Source organism: Manduca sexta, chromosome 22, assembly GCF_014839805.1.
Source record: "Manduca sexta isolate Smith_Timp_Sample1 chromosome 22, JHU_Msex_v1.0, whole genome shotgun sequence".
NCBI lineage: Eukaryota > Metazoa > Arthropoda > Insecta > Lepidoptera > Sphingidae > Manduca > Manduca sexta.
This window is the reverse complement of record NC_051136.1, coordinates 12,817,077-12,841,690: the sequence shown is the minus strand read 5'-3', so window position 1 is coordinate 12,841,690 and position 24,614 is coordinate 12,817,077. Positions and strand designations below refer to the sequence as shown.

Below are 24,614 nucleotides of genomic sequence, written 5' to 3'. Positions count from 1 at the left end.
GAATATTTTTTTTTATAAATACTGCATATTGTCGGCAGTAATAAAAAAATACACAAATGTCATCACATTAATTTATTTTAACAACAAACTGTACACATAACTTAGACTTAAACTATTGCGTGAAATAAACCGCCTTTTCCGAAACCATACAGCGAGCACACCTTTACAAACAAAAATTAACGCATTTTATCATTAACCATAGGGCCTATTATGAAGTTGACAGAGTTGCTATTGCGTGGCCACGAAATAAGCGAGGTTGATCGCGCGACGGTAATTGTAGCGACAATCGCTAATATAATCGCTGCGGCGAGAATTATCCACCGCGCTAGTTGGGCGTACGAAAGCAGCGCGTGGGCATCTCTGAGCTCTTGCTGGAGATCTGGTGTCATTACTGCCCCCTGGAAATTAGAAATCTTATTAACTTTCCTTTTCGCCAGTAATATAATAGTAATTTCAGTCGTAGGCGCTGGGAGGGGGGTGCAAGTAGGTGCACGTGCACCCACCTGCCTAGAAAAAATCACAAAAAATTATGTCAGTGATCAAATCTGCAACAATGGGAACTATCAACCACAGAGGTTCGTTTATGATAAAGCATGTTTAAAAATCCGCGCGATTTAATTTTTTTAAAAAAAACTATGATATCAGCCCTGTATTCTATATTGTCCCACTGCTGGGCACGGGTCCCTTCTACTGCTGAGAGACATTAGGCCTTAGTCGACTATGTTAGTCTAGTGCGGATTGTTACAATTCACACACCCTCATAATTTCTATTGGGAACTTCTCGAATATGAAGGTTTCCTCAAGTGTTTTCCGTCATCGAAAATAAGCGATAATTCACAAAGTATACACACATAATTTTACAAAAGTCGAGAAGTGAAATTCTAATTAATATGGGTAATTTGAGATTGGATTTCGAACATTTATAAGACTGACTACTAACCTCTTCAATCCAAAGCATAGGGAATAGTCCAGTAGGCACGGCCTGTAGTTGAGGCACTCGAGGAATATTCCGCAGTTCGATGTTGAACTGTAGCCTCTTGACTCCTTTCAGCACAACACCAGTCACCTACAACAAAAATTAATTCATGTGCTTATTGACTGATGTCCCACGAGGTGGACAGATGACCTCCTAAAAGTGGCAGGAGGTCGCTGGATGCGGGCCGCTTATAATAGTTCGAAAATGGACATCTTTAAGGGAGGCTCATGTTCAGCAGTGGACATCCTGACGCTGATGATGATGATTGTCTGATGTGTACCAGGGTCGTAGTTAAGACGCCTTTCTACAATTGTTTACGCTAATAGAAAACAAAAAATGTAGGAGAATGAGATATTCTAGCGATAGAATAATCGATCGGATGTCCTTCTTATATATTTTGTTAATATTAACACCAAGTTTAACACCAAGAGATTTTGACGCGAGTTTTCACACAGAGGCACACATCATCACGCATTAATTCCCGAAGGAGTATGCAGAAGCGAAACCAGGGCACCCACTTTTCGCCTAGTGTATTCCGTCCCATGATGTGATAGGGGGCGAGCCTATCGCCGTATCGGGCACAAATTCCAGACTCCGGGCTGATACGTGAGTTTTCATAACTCTCAATATTTATACTCTAATATCCTTTGAACAATGCTGGTAGTACTTTTAGTGATAACAACCAACAAGACGAAAACTGCATTCAATAATTAATTCCTAAATCTGACATTCGGGTACAACTCACCGGGTCAATATAAACGTAAGTATTATGCTTTTCCTTGTCAGGTTTGACGCCATCCTCGAAGTATTCCAGCAGCTCTTCGGAAGCCAGGTAGAAGTGAGGCAGCGAGGCGATGGCCGGCGCGCCCTGGCACGGCATGAGGTTGAACACGCCCATCAGAAGGCAACCGTCGTGGCTAGCGCTCCAGTCTCTAAACGAATTGATTGTGTTATTCATTTACTGGTGCTAGGATATATTTTATATCCGCACGAGTAGCGACCACCGTATACAAGGTGTTAAAAAGTGACCCACGTGTGTCGCGTTCCGGGATCAGTCTGTATAATGGTTTACTTTTAACTGATTTCGAGGAAATTTGGTATAATTTAACATCCTGGGAGGGATATAGGCCAGTTTTTATCTCGAAAAATCTTCACGCGGACGGAAGCGCAGGCGAAAGCTAGTAAACGGTAATGAATTTTTTTTCAGATTTTTTGTGTAATGTGTAAATGGTTGGGCAACAAAAGAAGACATTGGCCTTTTTAACATTTGTTTTAGCTATTTGATAATAACTTTGTAAGGTTAGAAAATATCTTATTTTCAATATATGCATTTTAATGTTATTTATTTCGTTAAATGATTTTTACATTTTGTGGTATCCATTATTCAAGCAGTTTGTCATTTAAGAGTTATAGCCCGAAATAAGCAAGAAAATGCTGTCCATTTATATTCTATTGTAAACAATTTCGATTCTTTTACAACTGTTGACATTTTACTTACATTGTATTTTTCATCACGTTTTAGGATCCAAATAACTGTCAAAGGCGATACATTGTGTTCTGGCGGAGTTATTGACCTTTGTTAAACAAATTCAAAACCCCTATATATTTTTTACTAAGGTCTTACAATGTACTGTGGAATTTTGCATGTATTTGGAAGATAAAAATTATAAAAATTGAGCCACTTATGGCTAAAAGTGTTATTGTTACTGAGAATTTCATAAAACTTGTTCTTATTTAGCTTCAACAGTAATTCCTTTTTCAAAGAATTTTGCTTCTTAATATTACATCGACTTTAACTGACTGCTATGGGACGAGTTACGTAACGTTGCGGCATCCATTGCGTAGGAGCGGAGTATTAGGATTAAACGAGCTAAATCGAGAGATTAAAAGGGTAACATCATGGGTGGCCATAACGGCTTTAATATGAATTAATCCATTTAACCGACTTTCCACCACGGAGCCTAATCTCAACGGAGATCAGCCAGGTACAGTCGGAAATATATACCACAAATGGATAACACAGTCGCGTTCTCTGTTCCTTCACTGTCATAGTCGGGTAAGACGGTAATCCGACATGATCGGAGAGAAATCAGACCCAGGACCAATGGTATTATAATATAATCTTATAAAAGATATGCGCAACCAGCGTTTCTAAAATATTCCCATGAGAGATATCATGACAAACAAATATTATTTTCTTTATATAACTACCAGTTATTTTTAGAATTTAAAATGGCACGTGAGATACCGAAATTACTTTGGGGTATGGCATTGAACTAGCTGTATCCGTCTATCTTATTGAGCTATCGTTATATACTTACTTCTTGCAATAGCATTTATTGTCAGGATTGGCGCTCTTGGAAGCGAGCGCCGACGAGGAAATTTCGTAATAATAAGTGCTGATATTGAAGAGGGTCGCTTTGCCCGCCAGGCTGGCATATAAGGACCTGGAATATAAATTAAATTCCTAATATAGAATTTACGATGTAAAACTCTTTTACTACATTTTGGCTATTTGGTGTTTTATAGGCTGAGTTGTAAAGGAGCCTATTTTAGTTTTATGTTGACGTTAGGAATCTATGTATGAATGATTTAGACACTTCTTAAATATTCTGTTAAGGAAATTTCTTATAGCGCAATAATCTCCTTCTCATAACTGCTATAGCAACTTTAATTCAACAAGTGAACTTCCAATGGCACCCATTGTTTGGAGCCAAGCTGGAGTGAGTACACCAGATTCCGATCTCCGTTAATAAATTAATCAAACGGAAGATAAATAGAGTGGTAAATAACAAAACTTACTTCTACAGAATCCTCGACATGTTTGGTTATTTATACCTTATTACAATAGAAATAGTGCTATTTCTCGCTTACCTGCAAATCTCGGGCTCGAAAGTGTAAAGCCGTTCAGGTACATTGTTCTCGTCAATTGGGGGGAATATCGAGGCGTCAGACCCATTGATGCGGTTGCAATATTCGTCGCCCCACGCCGAAACGGACTTCTTCTCTTTGTACGACACTATGTTACCTAACGCGAACACGTCTTCAGTACCACGAACCATCTCGTAAGGTCCAGTTTCTGTTCTGTTTAGCTGTGAAATATTAATATATATTAACAAAGGTAATGTTTGTTGGGAAGTCTGGCAGTGGCGGCCTTAGCCGGTATATAGGTATAGATTTTTCATGTCAGGCGGACCTCATTCGATTAATATGCCTCGGATACTTCTCGGTGAAGTCACGCCACTGGTCCTGGTTTGGTTATTCTTGTATCCACCATTAGTTTCACAAAAATTCCGGTTTTATTTCGTGATATTTTTTTTTTGTAGTTTAGTGTGAATATGGCGTTTGCGTGATTGTAGTTCTAACTGAAAGTGTGATATTATCGCTTTGACGAATTCTCTTAGAATGGCAATAGGGCGCGTAAAAAAAATAGACATTTATTTTGTTCAAAACTTAACCTTTTTTATTTTAGATCTACGGTTCAAGATACTTATTGTGAAGTGTTATTTTTAATAAGATAAGTATGTGGTTTCTTTTAGTAACGAAATGTTCAAATGGCTATTAATATTAATAGGTATAGGCAACAAACAAATCATCTTACATGTGAAAACATTGAGAAGTAGTATCCGTTGACTCCATCTTCAGCTGGTCGCATTGTAGGTGGACTGTCGGCCTTCAACTTAGCGCATACTAGACCTGGAACAAGCGGTACTTCTTATAAATTCTTTGTACCAAGCAGCACTCATTGTTTTATGCGTTCATGGCAAAGCTCCACTGCATTGCAGAAGCGGAGTAAACTCCAGATAGCTTGTTAACTGACGAGAGACGATTACCCCCGGTCAGTCGATACAATTATGTCGGCCTTTTTGAAACTGGTTATATTCAGGCTGAACCTGGAACGCGACACTTACGTGGGTATGGCGGGTTTACGGGATGCAAACATCCTACCACCAGAGGTATGTTAGTATAATTGGGCTACAGTTTGATACATTGTGGTCAAAGTATTTACTGGAGATTACCAGATTGAATCTTATTTTAACGAAAATAGTTTCTGCAGAGCCAAGGAATTAAATTTTATAGGGTATGTTGTTACTATAACAGCTTAAGATCAAGCTAATGGCTTGTGGTTCCATTAGGTTGTAGATATAAAAAATAAAATACTCAATACATCGAATTACTGAAAAAGACTGCGCAAAAACAAGACAGAATTTAATCTACCAACTTCTACTTCATCGGTTTTTCACTCATTGTGCCGTAAAGATAAAATTTAATGCAAATTCATCTATACTTATAATAAATCTGTAGAGAGGTCAATTCTGTACATGAAATATATTTCCAAAATAAGTATCAGGGGATGATTAAGGATCGATACTGATGCCAAAGATGCAATTAGTAAAATTTTTGTCTGTCTGTCTGTCTCTCTGTCTGTCTGTATAACCGTTATAGAAACAAAAACTACTCGACGGATTTTAACGAAACTTGGTACAATTATTTTTCATACTCCTGAGCTGGTTATAGTATACTTTTCATCACGCTACAATTAATAGGAGCAGAGCAGTGAAGGGAAATGTTGGGAAAACGGGAGAAGTTACTCCATTTTTTAAGCTTCCGTCGCGTGTGCAACCTTAATGGTTAAAGCTACACAGAAATCACGTATAACGGAAATGTTCTCCTTAAAATTATATAAAAATATCCCACGACAGCATATCTTTTATGGTTGACTCACAATAACACGTGTAACTCACGATAGCTTAGCAGTTCGAAGCTTTCTCATTATATTTGTCTACTCTTACGTTTATAACACTCTCAGTCATCCTTAATTTAACATTATTAATCAATCTATACTTATAATAAATCTGTAGAGGACCACCTGCATACCACCATACATTAAAAAAACATCCCGACAAATTGAGCACCTCCTCCATTTTTGAAGTCCGAAATCCACGCGGCGAAGCTGCGGGCGGAAGCTAGTAAATAAATAAAAACTCATTTTCGGCATCCTCTTAAGAAATAACACGAATGAAATAAAAATATTTGAGTAGCGCCTATTGTTTCGTGCGCAGTGCTTTTATTATTAAGGTTTAGTGTTATACTATTTTAAGAAAATTATACTTTTTCGTGTACTTAAGTAAATATATTTTTATTTTATTTTATTTAAAATGTTCGTATGGAGTAAGTTTCCACTTTAAATGGAGCCCAATGGAGTATATATGTAATAGTGATTTCCCAAACCAATTTACAATTTGTTATCTAAATCTTAGTAACAGAGATAGCTTACCGTGTTGAGGTCTGTTACAAAATTGTTTAGGGAACTGCTTTGTTTTACACAATTCCTCAATCCTTTATGACCTCGAAACTAAATTTTATCTCTAATTAGAGTCTGAGACGGGTCCAATAGTTAAACCATGAAGATATAAGATACAAGAAACCCATTTTATGATACAAATAATACTAGGAAAATACAACTCCAATTATTTTATGTAAAAACTTTCGACGCGTTTTTTCCCGCGCAAAACTTGAACATTAATCCGTTTGATCAACAGTCAAGGTTACCTATAGAGTATGATAATAACTACTCCGTGTAAAACATTTTATAATGGAAATAAAAGGAGCACTGGAGATGTTTTACAATTCAAATACAAGACGAGCTTGACTGATGCTGCTGCCCGTCTAATGTCCTTCGGGAAGATTTATATTGGCAATAAATCTTGTAAAAGTGGACTTCCGTAAGCAATTTTACATAATAAACACTCAAAGCAAGTTGACTTCTGCAAATTTTCAAGCTTGCAGGAGTTGTGGCATGTGTGTGTATAGAATTGCATCTGGAATTTTTGTAATATATTACTGCAAGAACTTGCTAATCTTAAACTAGCATTAGAATGTGGCATATAAGACGCGTACGTCCGTCGTTTGATTATGATTGGTTGAGAGACACGTGAGTCTCACGATGGTCTCTTGACCAATCATAATTAAACGACAAGGGCGTTCGTGTACAGTTTCTTACGCCACATTTTAGGAGGCAGTGTAATTATTAAGCATGGCAGTATGTTGTGTTCTTGGCGGAGATATAAGTTTTGACTACGAAAAAAAAATATTAACCAGGCACTAGCCTAGTCAATTATTTACAATGTTCAAATGTCAAGTACAAATAATACGCACACGGTGTAATTATGTTTCGTATTGCGTTGTAACTATTTTCCTTGTTGAGATAATATCTAGGGCAATAGTAGAGTCAACGAGTACGTGTGCATTTGTTACCTTACCTGCATACCTATATAACATATAACGTGTAATTCCTTATTTTATTTAAAAGTTTGCTATGCAGTCGATTACATGACTACCCAATAAAAAAAGCAACATCCAGCCATACTAGGATATAGCAAACTAAACACGTCACGAAAGTCCGCGTCGTCCGATCGTGATTGGTGGAGAGACCAACGCGTGAGTCACATGTTACCCTCTCGTCCAATCACAACAAACGACGCTGACGTCCGTGTCGTGTTTTATGCCATATTTTAAGAAGACTGGAATTTGAATAACAAACCACGGCGTAGCACGTAGTTGCAATCGTTACTTGCAGACACGTTTCAGTTATTAAATTAGTTCCAATGTCCTTCGAATTGAACACGACGGTTCAGTGTTTGCTCGTTTGGAAACAGACATAGACATTGCAATAGTTACTACGCAGCCGGACTCTTGCATACAAGAGCTTAGAGATATTCCATCAAAAATAATAAAGTATTAGATTCCAAAAAACGTATTTATTTTTCGTAATTTAATACCGACATTAAGTACACGATAGTCTATTTGAGAACGGTCTGCAATTTGAAGACCTAATGCATACACTTCTAATTTATCAATATTAAGTGTATATTGTTTATGAATTATCGTTTGCTTTAACGATGAAGGAAAACATCGTGAGCAAACCCACGTACCGGAGAATTCTCTAAAAAGCATTTGGAGGGTATGTGAAGTTTACCAACTCGAACTAGGCCAGCTTGCGGATTAAAAGCTGAACCCTAGTAATAGAAGAGGCCAGTGCCCAGCAGTGGACTGCATATAATACAGGTCTGGTATGATTAATATTACTTCTTATAACCCACCATTGTATAGATAACAAAATGGAATAGGTATTATCACAAAAGAAAACACGTATATTTAAAATAAAAATATTTGTTTTGCTTAACAACAAAGTTTAATATCTGTCCCGAATGATTTATGACATATACGTGCTTCAATCTCACTACACGTTAATAAAAAACTTGAACGAACAACTTAACATGATTTTTTGCTCTATTATAGTTTATAATTGTCGTTGATCTTGAAATTCCAAGATTAAAGAAACCGGTATAAGTTCATTTGAGGTCAATGTATTTTATGATTATTTTAGTTTTTGACAATTAGCTGGCGCGTGATTATCTCGTTTTGAAATGAAAGGTCGTGGATACAAATGCTTGATTTGGATCTAAAATTTTGGGTTCAACGATCTGACCAAATCTTATACCTCTGGGCTTCGATAAATGACGGGACCGTCCCTGCGCCATGCCGTATTGCGGCCCCTCTCTGTACCAGGGTATAAAGATATCCCCAAATGCAAATGTATGCCTAAGGCGTTTACAACATCATGCCTCCCGTTAATCCCAATTCTCTCACGAGAATGGGGTCTCTATCGAGGGGGTATCGTGGCGGAATTCTTCAGATGCCCCCGAATCATCATTGTTTTCTGGTTTCGAAAACGCACAATTGTATCGCCTGCATAGGGAATATAATATTTCAATTTGTACTCTATCTAACGTCGCCTCACTTACCATCAGGTGCAGCGGAATCGTCAGTTGTATTTGTATAAAATAAAATAGCTTAGCTTTGTCTTACTCAGGGCGGGACTATCTCCATCACAATTGAGGAACACGCCGTCGAACAGCAGGTCCTTGACCTTCACCCTCATGAAAGGGTCTGTTAGATTGCTGAAGAACTGCTCTAGCGCTCTGTTCACCATAGCCACGGCTGAGGGCATCATCTGCTCGATGGTCAGCAGGGCGGCCTGGGAACACAAATAGGGTAATATAGATGGAAAGTAGAAGATATGTGTAGTGGATATCTGGCATTAGAAATATGATACGCTGTAGATATATTAGTTTAGATAAAAAGCGGCGATAGCCTAGTTGGTACGTAGTGCAACGGACTGCCGAGACGAATGTCCGCAGGTTCAAATCCCAAGGGCAAACACCTCTGACTTTTCTAAAAAAATTATGTGTGTATTTTTTGTGAATTATCGCTTGCTTTAACGGTAAAGGAAAACATCGTGAGGAAACCTGCATACCTAAGAAGTTCTTTATAGGAATTTCGAGGGTGTGTGAAGTTTACCAATCTGCACTAGGCCAGCGTGGTGGACTAAGGCCTAATCCCTCTCAGTAGTAAGAGAAGCCCGTGCCCAACAGTGGGGCAGTATATAATACAGGGCTGATGATGATAGGATATATTAGTTGATGAATATATTTTTATGGTGAAGATTTCAAATATCGTAATGACAAACATCGAGTTCGCAGGATACACACAAAATGAAATATTACATTTTACAATTTCATTTTTTTGTTTTTAAGATCTTTTCTTTATAATATGTCCTTTTAAAATTAATGTAGGTATGTAAAGTTAAGTTAAATATATTTATAAAGGTCGAATGCAAAACTTTACTGTATATCAAAAAAAAAATACAGTCATTTACTACAATAACAATTTCATGGTGCAGTTTCCTCATTTTAAGAGGTATCATAATTTTTTAATATTTTTATAATGTCGATGTACAACAAAATTTTTAGTTCAATGGTATAAGGGTGTATTTGCAATAAAATTAGAGTGTAGTTTTGCCTCTTTTAGACAATATTTTTTTAATGTTTTTGCGTCTCCTCTGTACTATCTCAATGCTTCTAATTTTTCTGGGTCTTCTATTGCCCAGTTGAAAGTCTCAAACGCCTACAAAGACGTATAATCGCCCACGTTAAGAACCTATGGTTTACAGCATTGATTCCTAAAGTGGTACAGGTGGACCCCTAGGGGTCTACGGGAAACTCGACGGGGGTGTGCGTTAGCGAGACCAAAAAATGGTACGAGGGGTTCACTGGAACCAGTAAAATTTTTAAAGTGGTCTAAGAGGAAAAAAAAATGTTTGGCAACCTCTTCTGAGAGATATATAATATGTCATAGAAAACCAACGTAAACTGACATGTCCTTTTGTTTTCACAGTACGATATCTTGAATCGTATATGCTAGTTATCCTTTGCGCCCGGCAGTGCATTTATGATTCTTATTTTTTTTATGTTGGTTTACCTTATTAAGTTTTTTGTTTTATACTTTACATGTCCTGGTGCTTTGCAGATTTACGCAATAAAGTAATATCTTTTCCTTACGAAGTTTTCCTTTATCGTCAGAGAAAGATAAATATCAATTGAAAAAATATAGAATTTTTCGCAACACAAGTATGGTGGTACCATATACCGACCACCGTACAAAAGGTGTTAAAACCCCCATAGTGATTCACGTAAGTTTGTCGCTTTCCGGGATCCGTCTGTGTATATCCAGTTCCAACAGGTCGGCGTAATTGTGTCGACTGTTCAGGGGTAATCATCTCTCGTCAGTCGACATTCTATTGGATCCCAATCCGCTTACCATTAGGTGCAGTGGGTAACTTGCCGTGCCCGTATTAAAAGAAACTTGCGATCAGTGGATATTGTAATTAACACCCAGATGTAAATGACAGTTGTAACCGTTGTTTATAATAATAATAATATCAGCCCTGTATTATATACTTTGCCCACTGCTGAGCACGGGCCTTCTCTACTACTGAGAGGGATTAGGCCTTAGTCCACCACGCTGGCCTAGTGCGGATTGGTAGACTTCACACACCATCGAAATTCCTACAGAGGAACTTCTCAGATGTGCAGGTTTCCTCACGATGTTTTCCTTCACCGTTAAAGCGAACGATAAATTCACAAAGAATACACACATGATTTTAGAATAGTCAGAGGTGTGTGCCCTTGGGATTTGAACCTGCGGACATTCGTCTCAGCAGACCGTTCCATACCCAACTAGGCTATCGTCGTTTCACCGTTGTTTACTTAAAAGCAATACATTTAACTGAATCACCGCAGCTAGCGGTTTAGGGTCAAAAGGTCGCGAGTTGAATACCCTAATATTTTGAGTCTCAGATGAAACCGCTAGAAACCGCCAAAGTAAATCTTCTATTGTGGTCGACGCTGAGTTTATACTGTTGAAAAGTTAATTATATCGGCACTTAAGAACTGTTTGAGATAGGTTTAATATCGACTTGGTTTGGTTTAGTAGCAATAGTCACACATTTGTTTCGGTCTAGAACAGCCGTACTTAACCTTTTTAAATGAGCCACAAAGACGTCTTACATAGTGCCTCGAATCACTACGTAAATTTAAATTCTGATTTAAATTTTTATTCTTTAGTTTTATTTTTGCTTTGAATGACGAGACAAGTTTGCCGACCTGCCCTTAGCAGTAAAACAGCATCCAACATCTTAAATTACAAAATATCCTGAGACATGAGATGCTAAGTCTTATGTCCAGTAGTTACACTGGCTACTTAAATGTCTAAAAACTTAATTAAAAAGGGTTTCATAATTTCATTCTTATAGAGTTAGCACACATCTCAAGCGATCTAGAAAAAAAAAGAAAAATCTTAGTGAGATTTTTGAAGTCAGGTAACGTGGCACTTCTCACGTGGCAAATCTCAGGGGAGCGCAGGAGTCGTCGGCAATACGCCTACAATCGTTATCGCTAATAGGAAATAAAAATGTATAGGAATAAAATATCCAAGCCATAGACTTATCGATAGGATACGTCATTTGACTGCCTCGGTGGCGTAGTTGTATTGCATGCCCGGTACAATAGCGCTCTGAGGTCCTGGGTTCGAATCCCGCGTTGGGCAAAGTGATATTTGGGTTTTTCTGCTCAGTATCAGCCCGGAGTCTGGAATTTGTGCCCGATATGGCGATAGGCTCGCCCCCTATCACATCATGGGACGGAACATATTTGGCGAAAAGTGGGTGCCCTAGTTGCGCCTCTGCATACCCCTTCGGGGATAAATGCGTGATGTTATGTATGTATGTACGTCATTTCTATCATAGTTAACGATTGAAAATGAAAAAAATGAAAAATGAATAGAAAGCCATCTTGTTTACGGCCTCTGTGCATTCGAACCTGTCTTAATATTGCTGATTACGTAGCAATGAATTTTACTTACTATTATAGTAATAAAAATTAATTCTATATCTAAATGCGTTTAGCAGTCACAGTCTTTAATGTTTAATATATCTAAGTAAGGAAGAGCGGAGTGAAGTAACATAAGTATATTATATAAACTAGTTAAAAGGAAAGTTCAAATTTGGTTTTACTATGTGTATTTTATTAGATATGGAAATAATATTATTATTGTTATTATTACTGATGCAAGGTACTTGGCGGTAGATTTGTGAGGCCTTTTTATCCAATTGCCGAAGGAGAATGTTTTTTGTGCCCCTTGCAAGCGTAAGGCCTTGGACAGTAGCCTTATTCGCCCCTTTGAAGTCGCCACTGTTTAACCGAACTATTTTTTAAAAAATGTTTCATTAATAGGCAGCTACATTACTCTTAACTGCCGTAGGCTATTTTTATCCTGGGAAAATAATGCACGTGGGCAGAGCCACGAACTATTGTTAGTATCTAATACTTACACTGGATAGTTTTATTACAATTACATGAAGTGAAAACAAAATAACGAGCGGCGGGAAATTTCTTTTTTATAATCACTATTTTTTGCAGTTTAGGCCACACCCCGAAAACGTTCGCTGCGAGGTCATAAGGGATTGGTACAATTCGTACAGAATTTGCCTCGTCAGGGACCAGGGAAAAAACGGGTTAACAAAAACACGTTTATTTTGCTGGGAGGGTACCGGATGTATTTTACTCGCGGATTTATTGTACATACGATAGAAAACTTGTAGCATGTTTTTGCATACGCCGCAAAATGAATACATAGTTCGTGTGATGTTTATCTCTCATATTTTTATACATCAAGGGACCAGTTTCCATCAATGTCATTGATCTATATGAAAAATGTCAAATAACTCGTTTATATAAATATAAATCAGCCGCGACAAGGACAAGTGTAAGGGCGTTACTAGAGAACAGCTCGACCCGCTTAAATGATTATTTTCTGTTGTATTCTTAATTATTAAGACAAGGGTCGAATCTAAGAATAATTTTGAAAAAACAACAAAAAAAAAATAACATGTAATGTTGTCAATTTGGGTGATATTTTTTAATGAAAATATTTTTACATTCACGCTAATCTCCGCAATCACCTAATCGATGTTAAAGATTTTTTTGTGAGAATTTAGTTCTAACTTGACTCACAGGATAATTTTGAACGCCGAAATAAAGCTAGTTTTCTATTTTAATTATTTCCTGATGTAATTTTGGAGCCGATAGGTGGCGCTGTTGTCGAGACCTTAAAGATGAAAGGTAGTTGGTATGACATACGGTCTATTACAGGATAGCGTCTGCCAGGCAAGAATAAACAATAATAATACTTAAACAATAATAACGTAAGCTTGAAGATCACGTTCTATATGTCACTGACTACTTGATACTACTCGCAAACCGGCTCACCGTTGCGGTCGATGACATTTGAAATAGGCAGAGATCAAAAACAGACAACACGTAAATTTTCCGTCGCGCACTTTATCTATTTTACCGAAGAGTGTTCTGGTTTTATTTATTTATTTATATTTATTAAAAAAACAAACGTTACAATATTACATATATAAAAAAATAAAGTAGGTAACACACAACCCAACAAAGTTTCCAGACATTTTGCACATAAAGAAGACAGCGGATACAAATGAAATAAATATTAAACAATTAATATACAAATTAGTCATTGATAAATTAGAATTTATAATAGCCTTTTTAACTGATATTAGTGAAATATGAAAGAAGTCAATGTTTGAAAACTTTTCATTACTCATTGAGCATGTTTTACGAATAAACTCAGTAGAAATAGAATTAGTTATGTTAACTGCATAGAATTAGTTATTGATGACATTGTATCTAGTGTTAATAAATGAGGCTTAACATCAGCTGTCTCGTTGGCACCGAGGCAGAAGGCTGTACGCCGAGAAGTCCTAGTTTTGATTCTCAGGTCGGATGGCATTTTTTTGTAACACGTTTCCTTTTGACTACAACACTTACCATATAAGGAAAATTGATGACAGTGACGTCATCGTCTTCAGTCAATCCATTCGAAGCCTCAGGGTCGAAGACGAAGTTTTTCTTCAGCATGTATTTGATTGTGTCATTGGGCCCGTATCCCAGGACTGTCCGCTCACGATACTGTCTGGCAAAGGAAATATGAATTCAGTTTCACTTTTAGAAATTATATAACTAAGGACATCTTTAATCTTACTTATAAAGACTTCGCAAAACTATGCTTAGTTAAAACACAATTTTACTCGATCGGTGTAAGTCAAAACCCGCCTACTTGCGTCTTATAAGGTTTATAAGTAAGAGTGATGTTTAGGTAAATTTTATTCGCAGGTTAACGAATTACAGTTTTGTATTAAGTACTCTTATTTATTATTTATTTGAGAGCTTGACTTTTGGATTTGGTCGCCTTCTATTATATAGGACCATTAGCTTTTCCCTGCGGCTTCTCCCGCGGGATAAATATTTTGCCGGGATAAAAAGTAGCCTATAGCAGGAGTAGTGAAGCTTGCTATTAGTGAAAGAAAATCGGCTTAGTAGATGCTGAGATTAGCGCGTTAAAAAAAACAAACTCTCTTTATATATTTGTATAGATTAGTGCAAATTCAAACATTGTGACCAAGCCCTTAGCTATTGAGGTGTATAGTAAAAAGGAATCTATTGGTATTGAGAATAGATACGAAATATGCTAATCATTCTAATATTATTTAAACTATTTAGTCTAAGACCATTCAATTTTAATCAGTATAGAATGAAAGAAAACTTCCCTTAGTGATAAAAATAATTGGCTGTTAAAAAATAATTCAAGAGTATGAGGGGAAATGAATAGATACCAATCAAAGCGGATTTATGGAGCGACACAGGCGTGGGCGACAAAGCTTAAATCAGCAAGTAAAAAAATATTGGAGTGGAATAGGATACCGGACTCATTTTTGTTCTTTACTATTATCAAATATTTACATAATATAAATTATAACACAGAAGGAATTATTAAAATCCGGTAAAAAAAATCAACAAGTTATAAGTCTTTGAATTTCGGTGGAAGGGGTAATTAACAAGAAACAGAAAAGAGACGAAATATCCACATGTGACGTCATCGGGAATTACGACGCGTGCGAAAGAAAGAGATGAAGCGATATCCCCACATCGCGCCCACTTCTGCACGTTACAATATTTTAAATATGAATTACTCGCTCATTTTTTAACCAATTTTTATGCTGTTTTCGCAGACGTGCTTCTTTTTCGTATTAAAAGCCATTACATATAGAATAATGTACAAAATCAAGCATAGGCCGGTCCCCTATTACGTGGCTACTTCACTAATCATCCAACTTGTTTGAATTTTAGTAGCATTTTTCGAATCCAGAAGCAACATTAACGTCTATGATAAATAAATTATAAAACAGTCGATAGAGAAAAATACATCATTAAAACAATAGGAATAATTCTCATTGTTAGAATCAAGGCCGTTTAGTTTATGTCGGAGCCACACTTATCGAGAATTTAGCGAAATTAATTAAAGACTAGTGTAGCTAAATCTCGCGATATTGACAGTATGTCGACGTCTTATTTATTTTAATGCGCATTAGATGTTATAGTGTTTGTCAGTAAATATTACTTATCGAGCAATAGAAAATTTGACAGTGAATATCATTCATTGATTTCTTATGTTTACACCGAATGTTAGACATTGAAATAAAAACTATTTAACGGATTTTATCGCGGTTTTGTATATTTTACTTTTCTTCCGACGTTTCGAAGACTTTGCAGCCTTCATGGTCACGGGGGGGACTGAACCTCGGGAGAAAATAATAATATAAAAAGCCGCGATAAAATCCGTTAAATAGTTTTTATTTCAATATCATTCATTGACTTTAAAAACAGGTCGCATAGCTTAGCTCCATTCGCGACTTATGTGTCGTTTTGTCAGTGACTTGCCTTTCCTTTTTTATATATTGATGTGTAATATTATCTTCTGACGGCCATAAATTTAGTGTGGCCCTACCATTATTGCATGCCATTATTTCTAAGAATAACCACGATTGCTGTCGGATTTATAATTTATGCAAGTTATAGATAGGTACGTAATGAATTTTCCTTATTGGAAAACGGTTTTAAGAAACAAAAACATTTTTATTTATATGTGCACGGCAAAGTAACTTCACCTGATGGTTAGTGGAGTGGGGTCCAATAACATATAGACTGACAAGAGATGATTACCCCTCGGCAGTCAACACAATTATGCCGGCCTGTTGGAACCGAATATACACAGGTTGATCCCGGAACGGGACACACTTACGTGGGCCAATATAGCGGGTTTTAAAATCTTGTGTACGTTGGTCGCTATCCGAGTGGATATAAAATATCCTACCACTAACAAATAATTCTAGTAGTTGTGTTGTTACTGTGTAGGTACTTGCATTGTAACTTGTGCGGTCGATTCGTTCCTCAGATGTAATGCAAACTAGTTTACGTTTATAAAAACACATAAATGCAGTACATTCACGGATCTTTCTTCAGATGTGATCATGATAAGGTAACGTTTCAAAAAACACAAATGCAATACCTTCACGGCAGTACATATCGCACTATCGAAGAACGGCGAATTAGCGACAAAAGTGATAGATTGATGTATTGAGACAACCGAAATGATCACCCCTTTCTAAATTAAATTTGTTTGTTCACTGACGAGTACTGTAGTTATTTAACTGGAATTGATTTTGTAAAAGAACATACTGCAGCGTAGCTATAAGTATCCTGCAGATATATACATATATATCCCTATACATTCAATTTTGTTTGTTATGTTTCTAACACTTTAAGCTCCTGTCTAAATACATGAGTTCAGTTACACTTTAGTTTATGTTTGAATGCCACCTACCCGTCCCTCATCACAATATATTACAGGGCTTATTAAATCTTCAGCCTCTATAGAACTGACACGTAACTCACGTTTGCCTCTCCATCAATCACAATCATCACAATCAGACGACATGGACCTTCGTGGTTGTTTAGTGGGGTAAAGGAAGACGTAGCAGTCGAGGAACAGATGGTTGCGTTCCTCTTATGGAAAGGAAGATTTCCTCATATTTTTTTTCTTTGAATCGTCTAAGGCCTTCTATATTAATTTACAACTCTACTGCCACTAGTAAAAAATATGCGATTTAATATCACCAAAATTTCATTTAAGTTAGTTAAAAGGGAGATTTTTTGCTACTCTCTAGAAGCCTCGATAGTTTTCCTCCTTACTTGTATACATAAGGTCCGATTTCCTGCAGTATGGGTCTCTCTCCCTCGTTGATGCCGTCAGCGTTGGTGACGTTGAAGAAGTAAACCTTGAAGATTAGAGGTATTGGCAACTTGACCCACTTATCGTACATCATCGACGAGTTCTCCAGCTGGATGCTCTGGAATCGGAAATATTTGGAATTGTAATAAATCCAGTTATTGAATTTGAAAGAAAAGAAAGGAAGACGTTTATTGTTGGAAACAATAAAAACAATTTTAACTAAAAGATAAAAATTAATATAAACTTATACAAATTCTAATTATTGCATCAACAATAGGCCCCCTTACAGCTATGTGCTGCAGTAAGTAATACTGCAGCGCTGGTTTTTAATAGGAAACCCGGATGACGTACAGGCGCCCAGTCGGCAGATATATATATAAAAAAATTATAACTAATAAAATATTTGTGAAGAGTTTGTTTTTTTATACAGACAGAAATTTAACTAGATGAAAAACTGATCTTTTGAACGTATTTAGTATCTATTAATTTCTTTCGAACTATATACTCTGGTAACCACTTTAATACTAGAAGCGGCTTTGTTTCCAGCAGTGGTAACATAATTCAGGTTGTCTTGTCTATCTGTATGTTATAAGTCAGCCTAAGCACTTTTTTTTCTTAGTAGGTAAATGAGCGAGCGGTCCGCCTGATGGTAAGTAGCATCTGCCGCCCATGGACCTTGCAATGCCAGAGGCACAGGCAAGCTGTCGATCGGGAGGATCAACGCAACATTTCAACGGTTTCTGCGTATACTTCTAATAGAATATTTAAAATAACAAACTGTTACGTTAAATATAAAATAAGAAGATACTTAATATGTTTGATTAAATCATTGTTATCTTGTCTTTTTGTGAACATCAAGAAGAAAATCCAATATTTAAAACGTAATAACACTACTAACTGCTACTAATTTAACGATAGTTCGTGTCAAGAAAAATAAATGATTTACGTACTTAATAACAACTCCGCCATTTGATTTGACGTCAAGATCACTTAGCATATTTCCTGAGAAGTCTTTGATGCGCCTCGTTAGAAATATCATACACTATCAGATGACTAGAAGATTATTTAATACCAGCTTTCGTTATCCGTAAATTAAGGTTATAATGAAATGACAAACGCATAAGGTACGGTAAGGTGGCATGCACACCATGCAAGTGATCTCATCATGTTTTTTTAATTTATTTATTATATGTGAAAGGCGAAGGAACCCTACAGTATCTGATGGTAAGTGGATAAGGGTCCAATAGAATGTCGATTGATGAGAGATGTGTAACCCTCGACAGTCGACACAATTATGCCGGCTTGTTGGAAACGGATATACATATACGTAGCCCACTATGGTGAGTTTTAACACCTTGTGTACGGTGGTCGCTATACTGGCGGATTTAAAATAAATCCTACCACCAGCAACGGGAATGATTGTCCATATCAGAAATTTACTTACAACTGCATGGTCCGAGGTGCCTGGGAATTTGGCACGTTAAGTGAATTTCAATTCAAACAGGCATAATTGTGGATAAGCGAGGGGTAAATTTTTTGTTACTCGACACTCTATCAGGAGCCTACTTTACTTGACGTCACAGATAGTGGAACGACAGCCCAGCCCGTACAAAAACAAAGAATTCATCTGTCAATCTTTTCCAAGCATATATATGTACTACGTACTAGATTTGGCGTTCCGAACATTCACTGTGTTCAACTGAATTGAACTGCAATCCATTCAAACTGAATTTAGTATGGTCAATATTGACAGCTTGTGGTTGTGTACGGAGTGGCGCTCATGATATAAGAATTCGAGACTAAGTGTAAACCTGGATTTGAATAAAAATATTAGCTAAATAAGTAATATTATTTGTTGTTCAAGTGAATAAATAGGTTATAACAGTGACGTTTTGGTTGCCATTTTAGTTCAGATTTTGAACAAATAGTTTATATGGACGTTCGTGTCTATAGAATATACGTCAATGTTTGCAAGATATTTTAATATTATGAACGTTAGTTGTAAATATGTTTGGATGTTTGTTAGAAGTAACCGCAGAAATACTGAAAAATATTTGAATGACATTTTATAACCTGTTTTGAAGTATAAATGCAACTTTGTTCGTCTCTATGTTAAATATGGTGGTATTTTTTATTAACGTAATGTGTTACTGCATAGTCGCCAAATGACAACAATTTTACATTAATTTATACCCTATTATTCTCCGAAGCAAACGTCGGTTTATGTGTAAGCCCTTAACAACAATTACGTTAAGATTGCGTCGTATAATCGAATAAATTATTTGCCTAGTTGTGAGGTCGTGTCTATATAAATATTAATAGCAGTATTTACGATAATATAGCTTTAGAATCTATTATAATCTGAGCTCGAATGATTGCCATCTGTGTGTCGGCGGCGGGGAAGCAATCTGTTTTAACCGATTTCAAAAAAAGGAGGTTCTCAATTCGATTCAAATTTTATATTGCTAAATTAAGATTGAAATTTTCGTGTTAGTAAAATTTGAATAAACAATAATTCATGGTTCCTCCTTTATGTATCTTGGGATTATTTGATGTTTTTTACCATAAAAAGACTTGGAAGCATTTGATATATAAAATTAGATTTGTATATCAAATATAACAAAGGACATTGTAATAGAGACACAGCTATACTTGCAACTCAACTTATTGTTTTATTGAAAAACCAGTGTAGAGACCGAAATGCCCTTGTTAAGTCCAAGCCAATAAAAAAAGGGAATTTGATGTCTTGCGATAAGCAATATTCTGCATTATATTGAAGTAAGGTCAGGGGGGATATTCCGTCTATACAGGCGAATCCGTCTTTTTGCAATTACGGGCGTTCTATTATAAAATAAAATAATATAAAAATTATATAAAACTAAAATTAGTTTTTTTTTTTTACTTTAATCTACCAAAATGTTAATTAAATTGATGTTATTCCTAGTCTAATAGTATTGATTGCAAATTAAAGTGATGTGTACTTTAGGAGATGCACAGAATCGACAATTTTAGTTTTATTTTCAATAGAAAAAAAAAACATATTATAAAAAATTTAAGATAAGATAAGATATTGAACAATTATGTTTAATTTTCTATATGTATTGTTAAATTTAAACAAATAGCTGTTAAAAATTCGGTTAGCGTGCTATTTTTATAGAGGTTGGGCTTAGATTGGTGAACTGTAATTTGTAAAATCTCAACTATATGTATCCCTATTTACATAATTTGACTTAATTGTCTTGACGTTGGTCTTTCGGGCTCCTAAATAGTGCCTAAATGCGGGTACGAAAAATTACTATTTTGTTACATATATATATGTACGTGTATACACTAGCTTGGTTGAACTAAAGATTTGAAAATTAATCTCATTTAGAAGCTAATTAATTAAGCAGTTATCTGATTGTAGCGCAGCTTCGTTATCTCTTACAGCCATTCGATTAAAGTTTACTCGAACAATAAACTACAAAGTAAAAACAGTTTAATTAATGTTCTGCTTTTTAATTAATTAAATCGAATTTATTATTTTTATTTTGTTTTTCATTGTACTTACATACTTATATTTTAATCTTAAAAATATAAATTATTTGTAAAATGTTTTATTTTACTAAATAAATAAAAAATTGCTATTTATTTAAATTATTTTATACGATCAACAGGACAGCATAAAAAATTAACGTCCTGCGGTATTATATGTAAAATTTGATTTCTGAAATAATATAATCTATGAAGAAAAAATTATATGAGCGAAGAAAGTATGAAATCATTTAATTGTCTAACTATTTACTAATTAATAATCCGATACATTATTTAAAGCATTCCTTTCGACTTCGTCAATTCGTCGTGCATGAGCTGTCTATTTCTTCGGAGATACAGGTGTGACCTTAATATAAAATAACACATATACATATAACATGTATGTCAGGTCTTGGAGTAACCGGTTTACATTTTTTTTCAGCCTTTGTCAACGTCATTGTTTACACAGCTTAAAAATATGCTTCATTCGCCTTCTACTTAGACCGCGTGATATGAAGAGTACGTTTAATTTTTTTTATACAGCCAAGGCGAATTGTCTCCGATGCACCTAATGGTAAAATGTCCAATAGAATGTCGACAGACGAGAGTTGATTACCCCTCCGCAGTTAACACAATTATGCCGGCCTGTTGGATTGATATATACAGGCTGATTCCGGGACGCAAAACATTTCCATAAGCCCCTATAGTCGGGTCCAAACTATTCTAGTTTTGAAGACATGCGCGCCACCTCTTGTAAGTTAACTATACTGGCTATAATCTTCCCGCAAATACAAGCAATAAGTTCACAAGGTTATATATCAAGCGGATGCAACGTGTAGCAGCGGTTAAACACGCACAAACATTGATTTATTTAGGGATCTCCAACAAATTATTGGAAATTATTGTGACCTGGCGAACTTCGTACCGCGTAACAGTCCATTCTTTAATTTTTTATTTTGTCACTCAATTGTTTTGCCTTCCTGGAAGCCCTCCACTAACACTTAAACTTTATTGTGTGGTATTAAAGTTCAAATTGACTTTTAAGTATTATTACGAATCTTTTGTATGGGAATATAGAAAAGTGTTGTTCTTAAACTTTTTTAAGCAATTTTTTAATTTTTCTCTTCGTAAGAACCATCTTCGTACTTTAAGGAATATTATAAAAAAAGAATTAGCGAAATCGGTTCAGCTGCTCTCGATTAGCGCTTAGCAACACATTCAGCGATTCATTTTTATATTATAGATAAATATAATAATAATAAAATATAATATGTTACGCAGCAATCACGATAATAAGTTATTTAGTAAAAAAATACGAAAGAATTATTAAAATTATACTAGAAGTAAAAGATAACAGTAATTATTAACGAGAAGAAAAGAAAATAATGATCAATCATAACAAAAAAACGTTACGGAGAACTTGTTAGATGCCAACATGTTTGATACATATTAACATTGATATTATTTTGTATAAAACTAGCTTTTGACCGCAGCTCCGCCCGCGTCACATATTTTTTCCAGGATAAAAGTAGCGTTTAGCATAATGTAGCTTCCTATGAGTAAAAGAATTTTCAAAACTGTTGGTTAGTACCAGAGATTAGCTCCGACAAACTCAAAAACTTTTTCCTTTTCATAATATTATGTATATTTGTATCATCGTATTTGTTGAGGTTGCAAAGACAATATAATATGAACTGGCAGCATAATAGTATCTATTTTAATTATTGTATTTGGAATAAATAACAATTGACTGTTTTACTAAGCGCTTTGTGCTAGCTTGTTACGGTTGTCTTCTAACGTGTAATCTATATATACATAATAACCTCCTCCTTTTTTTTGAAGTCGGTTAAAAATGAATTTCTATTTCCCTTGGTCACGCCATTACGCGTGAACAGCTGGACCGATTTCACAATTTTTTGTTGTTGTGTTTGTTATTGTCAGGAGAAGGATCTTATGAAAGAAAAAAATAAGGAAGTTGAGCGGAACGTTAGAAAATTACTTAAAGTTAATTTTAGTGATTGACAGAATGCGCGCTGCAAATTCATAGTTAACACGGGACAACGTCTGTCGGGTCAACTAGTATATTAGAAAAATATATGTTCTTATTCCACGGAAAACCTATTTTACTTTCACGCTTGCTCTGAAAGGGCGGCTTGAAGCCCTAGAGTATTGACGTATAACTGCCCTTAAAGTAACAAGTATGTATATTTTGGAACATAATAATTATTATAATAGCATTGTGAAAAGATTCCTCACTTTGAATCCCTAACCGTCGGTGGCTTGGGTCTTGAGCTTCGCCATCAGGGGGTGATTCATTGTTTTATATTTTATATACATTGTTTTTTTTTTAATAATAGGTATAAAATGTAACAAAATGTGACTTTAACAAAAAGAGGAATAAAATTGTCAATAGTATCTGATAAAAAATAAACTAAAAAAACATGTAAAAGTAACTTTTAAACTAACAGATAGTAATATGTTGACAGAGTAGGTATACATTTTTAAATAATTTAACACTTTCTTTCGTTGCACCTGACAAAATAAAGATGTATCAATCCTGACATTATTCTTGCCTTCAAAATGGATTTCAACACTGGTTTCTTAATCCCACTGACTAACTAACTTACTTAAGTTAGAAATAGATTTTCCGGTCATTATTTACTCAGATTGTCGCATTCGAGAGCCCTACCACGTAATAAATCATTTAGTGATCCAATCCCTTCTAGCCAAATTTCGGCCTATTCTCTGCAATTTATCAGAATTATATATCTTTGGAGTTACCTTGCATAATATGCTCTGTCATGCTTCCATAGGATGTCATAAAGAATTTGAGTTCTACGCTTATTTGACTGACCATTTTTTAAGATTGGTTGTTAGTAAAATGAATTGAAATAGATACTAATTTCTACACTCATGAGTGTGCTAAGTTTTGATCTATAAACCGCTCTTCTTGCTTCTTAATGTTAATATATAAATAACTAGTTGGAGTTCGCGATTCTGCTTGCTTTAAGGATATTTCCCGCAATAAAAGTGTGATCTGTTCACATGTCGATCCAAGTCATGGTCTACCTTTGTACCTTATTTCATCTGAATCTGTCTAATATACACTCGGCTCTTCGGCCATATATTTTAATACTAGTAAGATACTAATAATAGGGCCCAGTATATACTTCACTTACCTTCTGTATTCTGGTGCTGATGATTTTCGGAAACCCCCATGACGCCAACACGATGGCCACAATCAAAAACACAACCGAACCGGTGAAAAACAACTTGGAATGCTTCGCCAACATTTTATAAATATTTGTTTCGATATTACACTTAATTAAACATTTGTAATTTTAAAAAAATAATTCAATATTGATAAAAACAAAAATAATTTAACATTAACAAAAACAAAAATAAATTTACATTAACAATTAAATACAAAAATGTAACATTAACAATTAAAAACAAAAATACAGCACGACAAGTCCGTTGTCTTAGATCTCTAGAAGTCGATTGTGTACTTCTACACAAGCGCTAGTATTTTTCCTTGTATTTTTTTGTTTTATAGACGTTATTAAATAGT

The 24,614-nt window shown here is 35.5% G+C and overlaps 1 protein-coding gene across 1 annotated transcript; it reads right to left on the bottom strand.

Annotated features, from left to right (window-relative positions):
* Nucleotides 1-57: 57 nt before the first annotated feature.
* LOC115441987 (sensory neuron membrane protein 2-like) lies at nucleotides 58-24,614 on the bottom strand. The gene is made up of 10 exons (XM_030166925.2): nucleotides 24,223-24,614; nucleotides 17,491-17,648; nucleotides 14,230-14,374; nucleotides 8,849-9,017; nucleotides 4,578-4,672; nucleotides 3,851-4,068; nucleotides 3,298-3,423; nucleotides 1,722-1,908; nucleotides 941-1,066; nucleotides 58-398 (listed from the first exon to the last, which is right to left on the bottom strand). Exons 1-10 carry the CDS (start codon nucleotides 24,334-24,336, stop codon nucleotides 177-179), a joined length of 1,560 nt encoding a protein of 519 aa, XP_030022785.2. The 5' UTR covers nucleotides 24,337-24,614; the 3' UTR covers nucleotides 58-176.

Coding starts and splice junctions, on each gene's coding strand:
- LOC115441987 (XM_030166925.2), bottom strand. CDS start 24,336: ATGTTGGCGAAGCATTCCAAGTTGTTTTTCACCGGTTCGGTTGTGTTT. Junction 9,018..14,229: donor TCATCAATTTTCCTTATATG/GTAAGTGTTGTA, acceptor TTGTGTTCCCAG/GCCGCCCTGCTGACCATCGA. Junction 4,673..8,848: donor TGGAGATAGTCCCGCCCTGA/GTAAGACAAAGC, acceptor CGCTTGTTCCAG/GTCTAGTATGCGCTAAGTTG.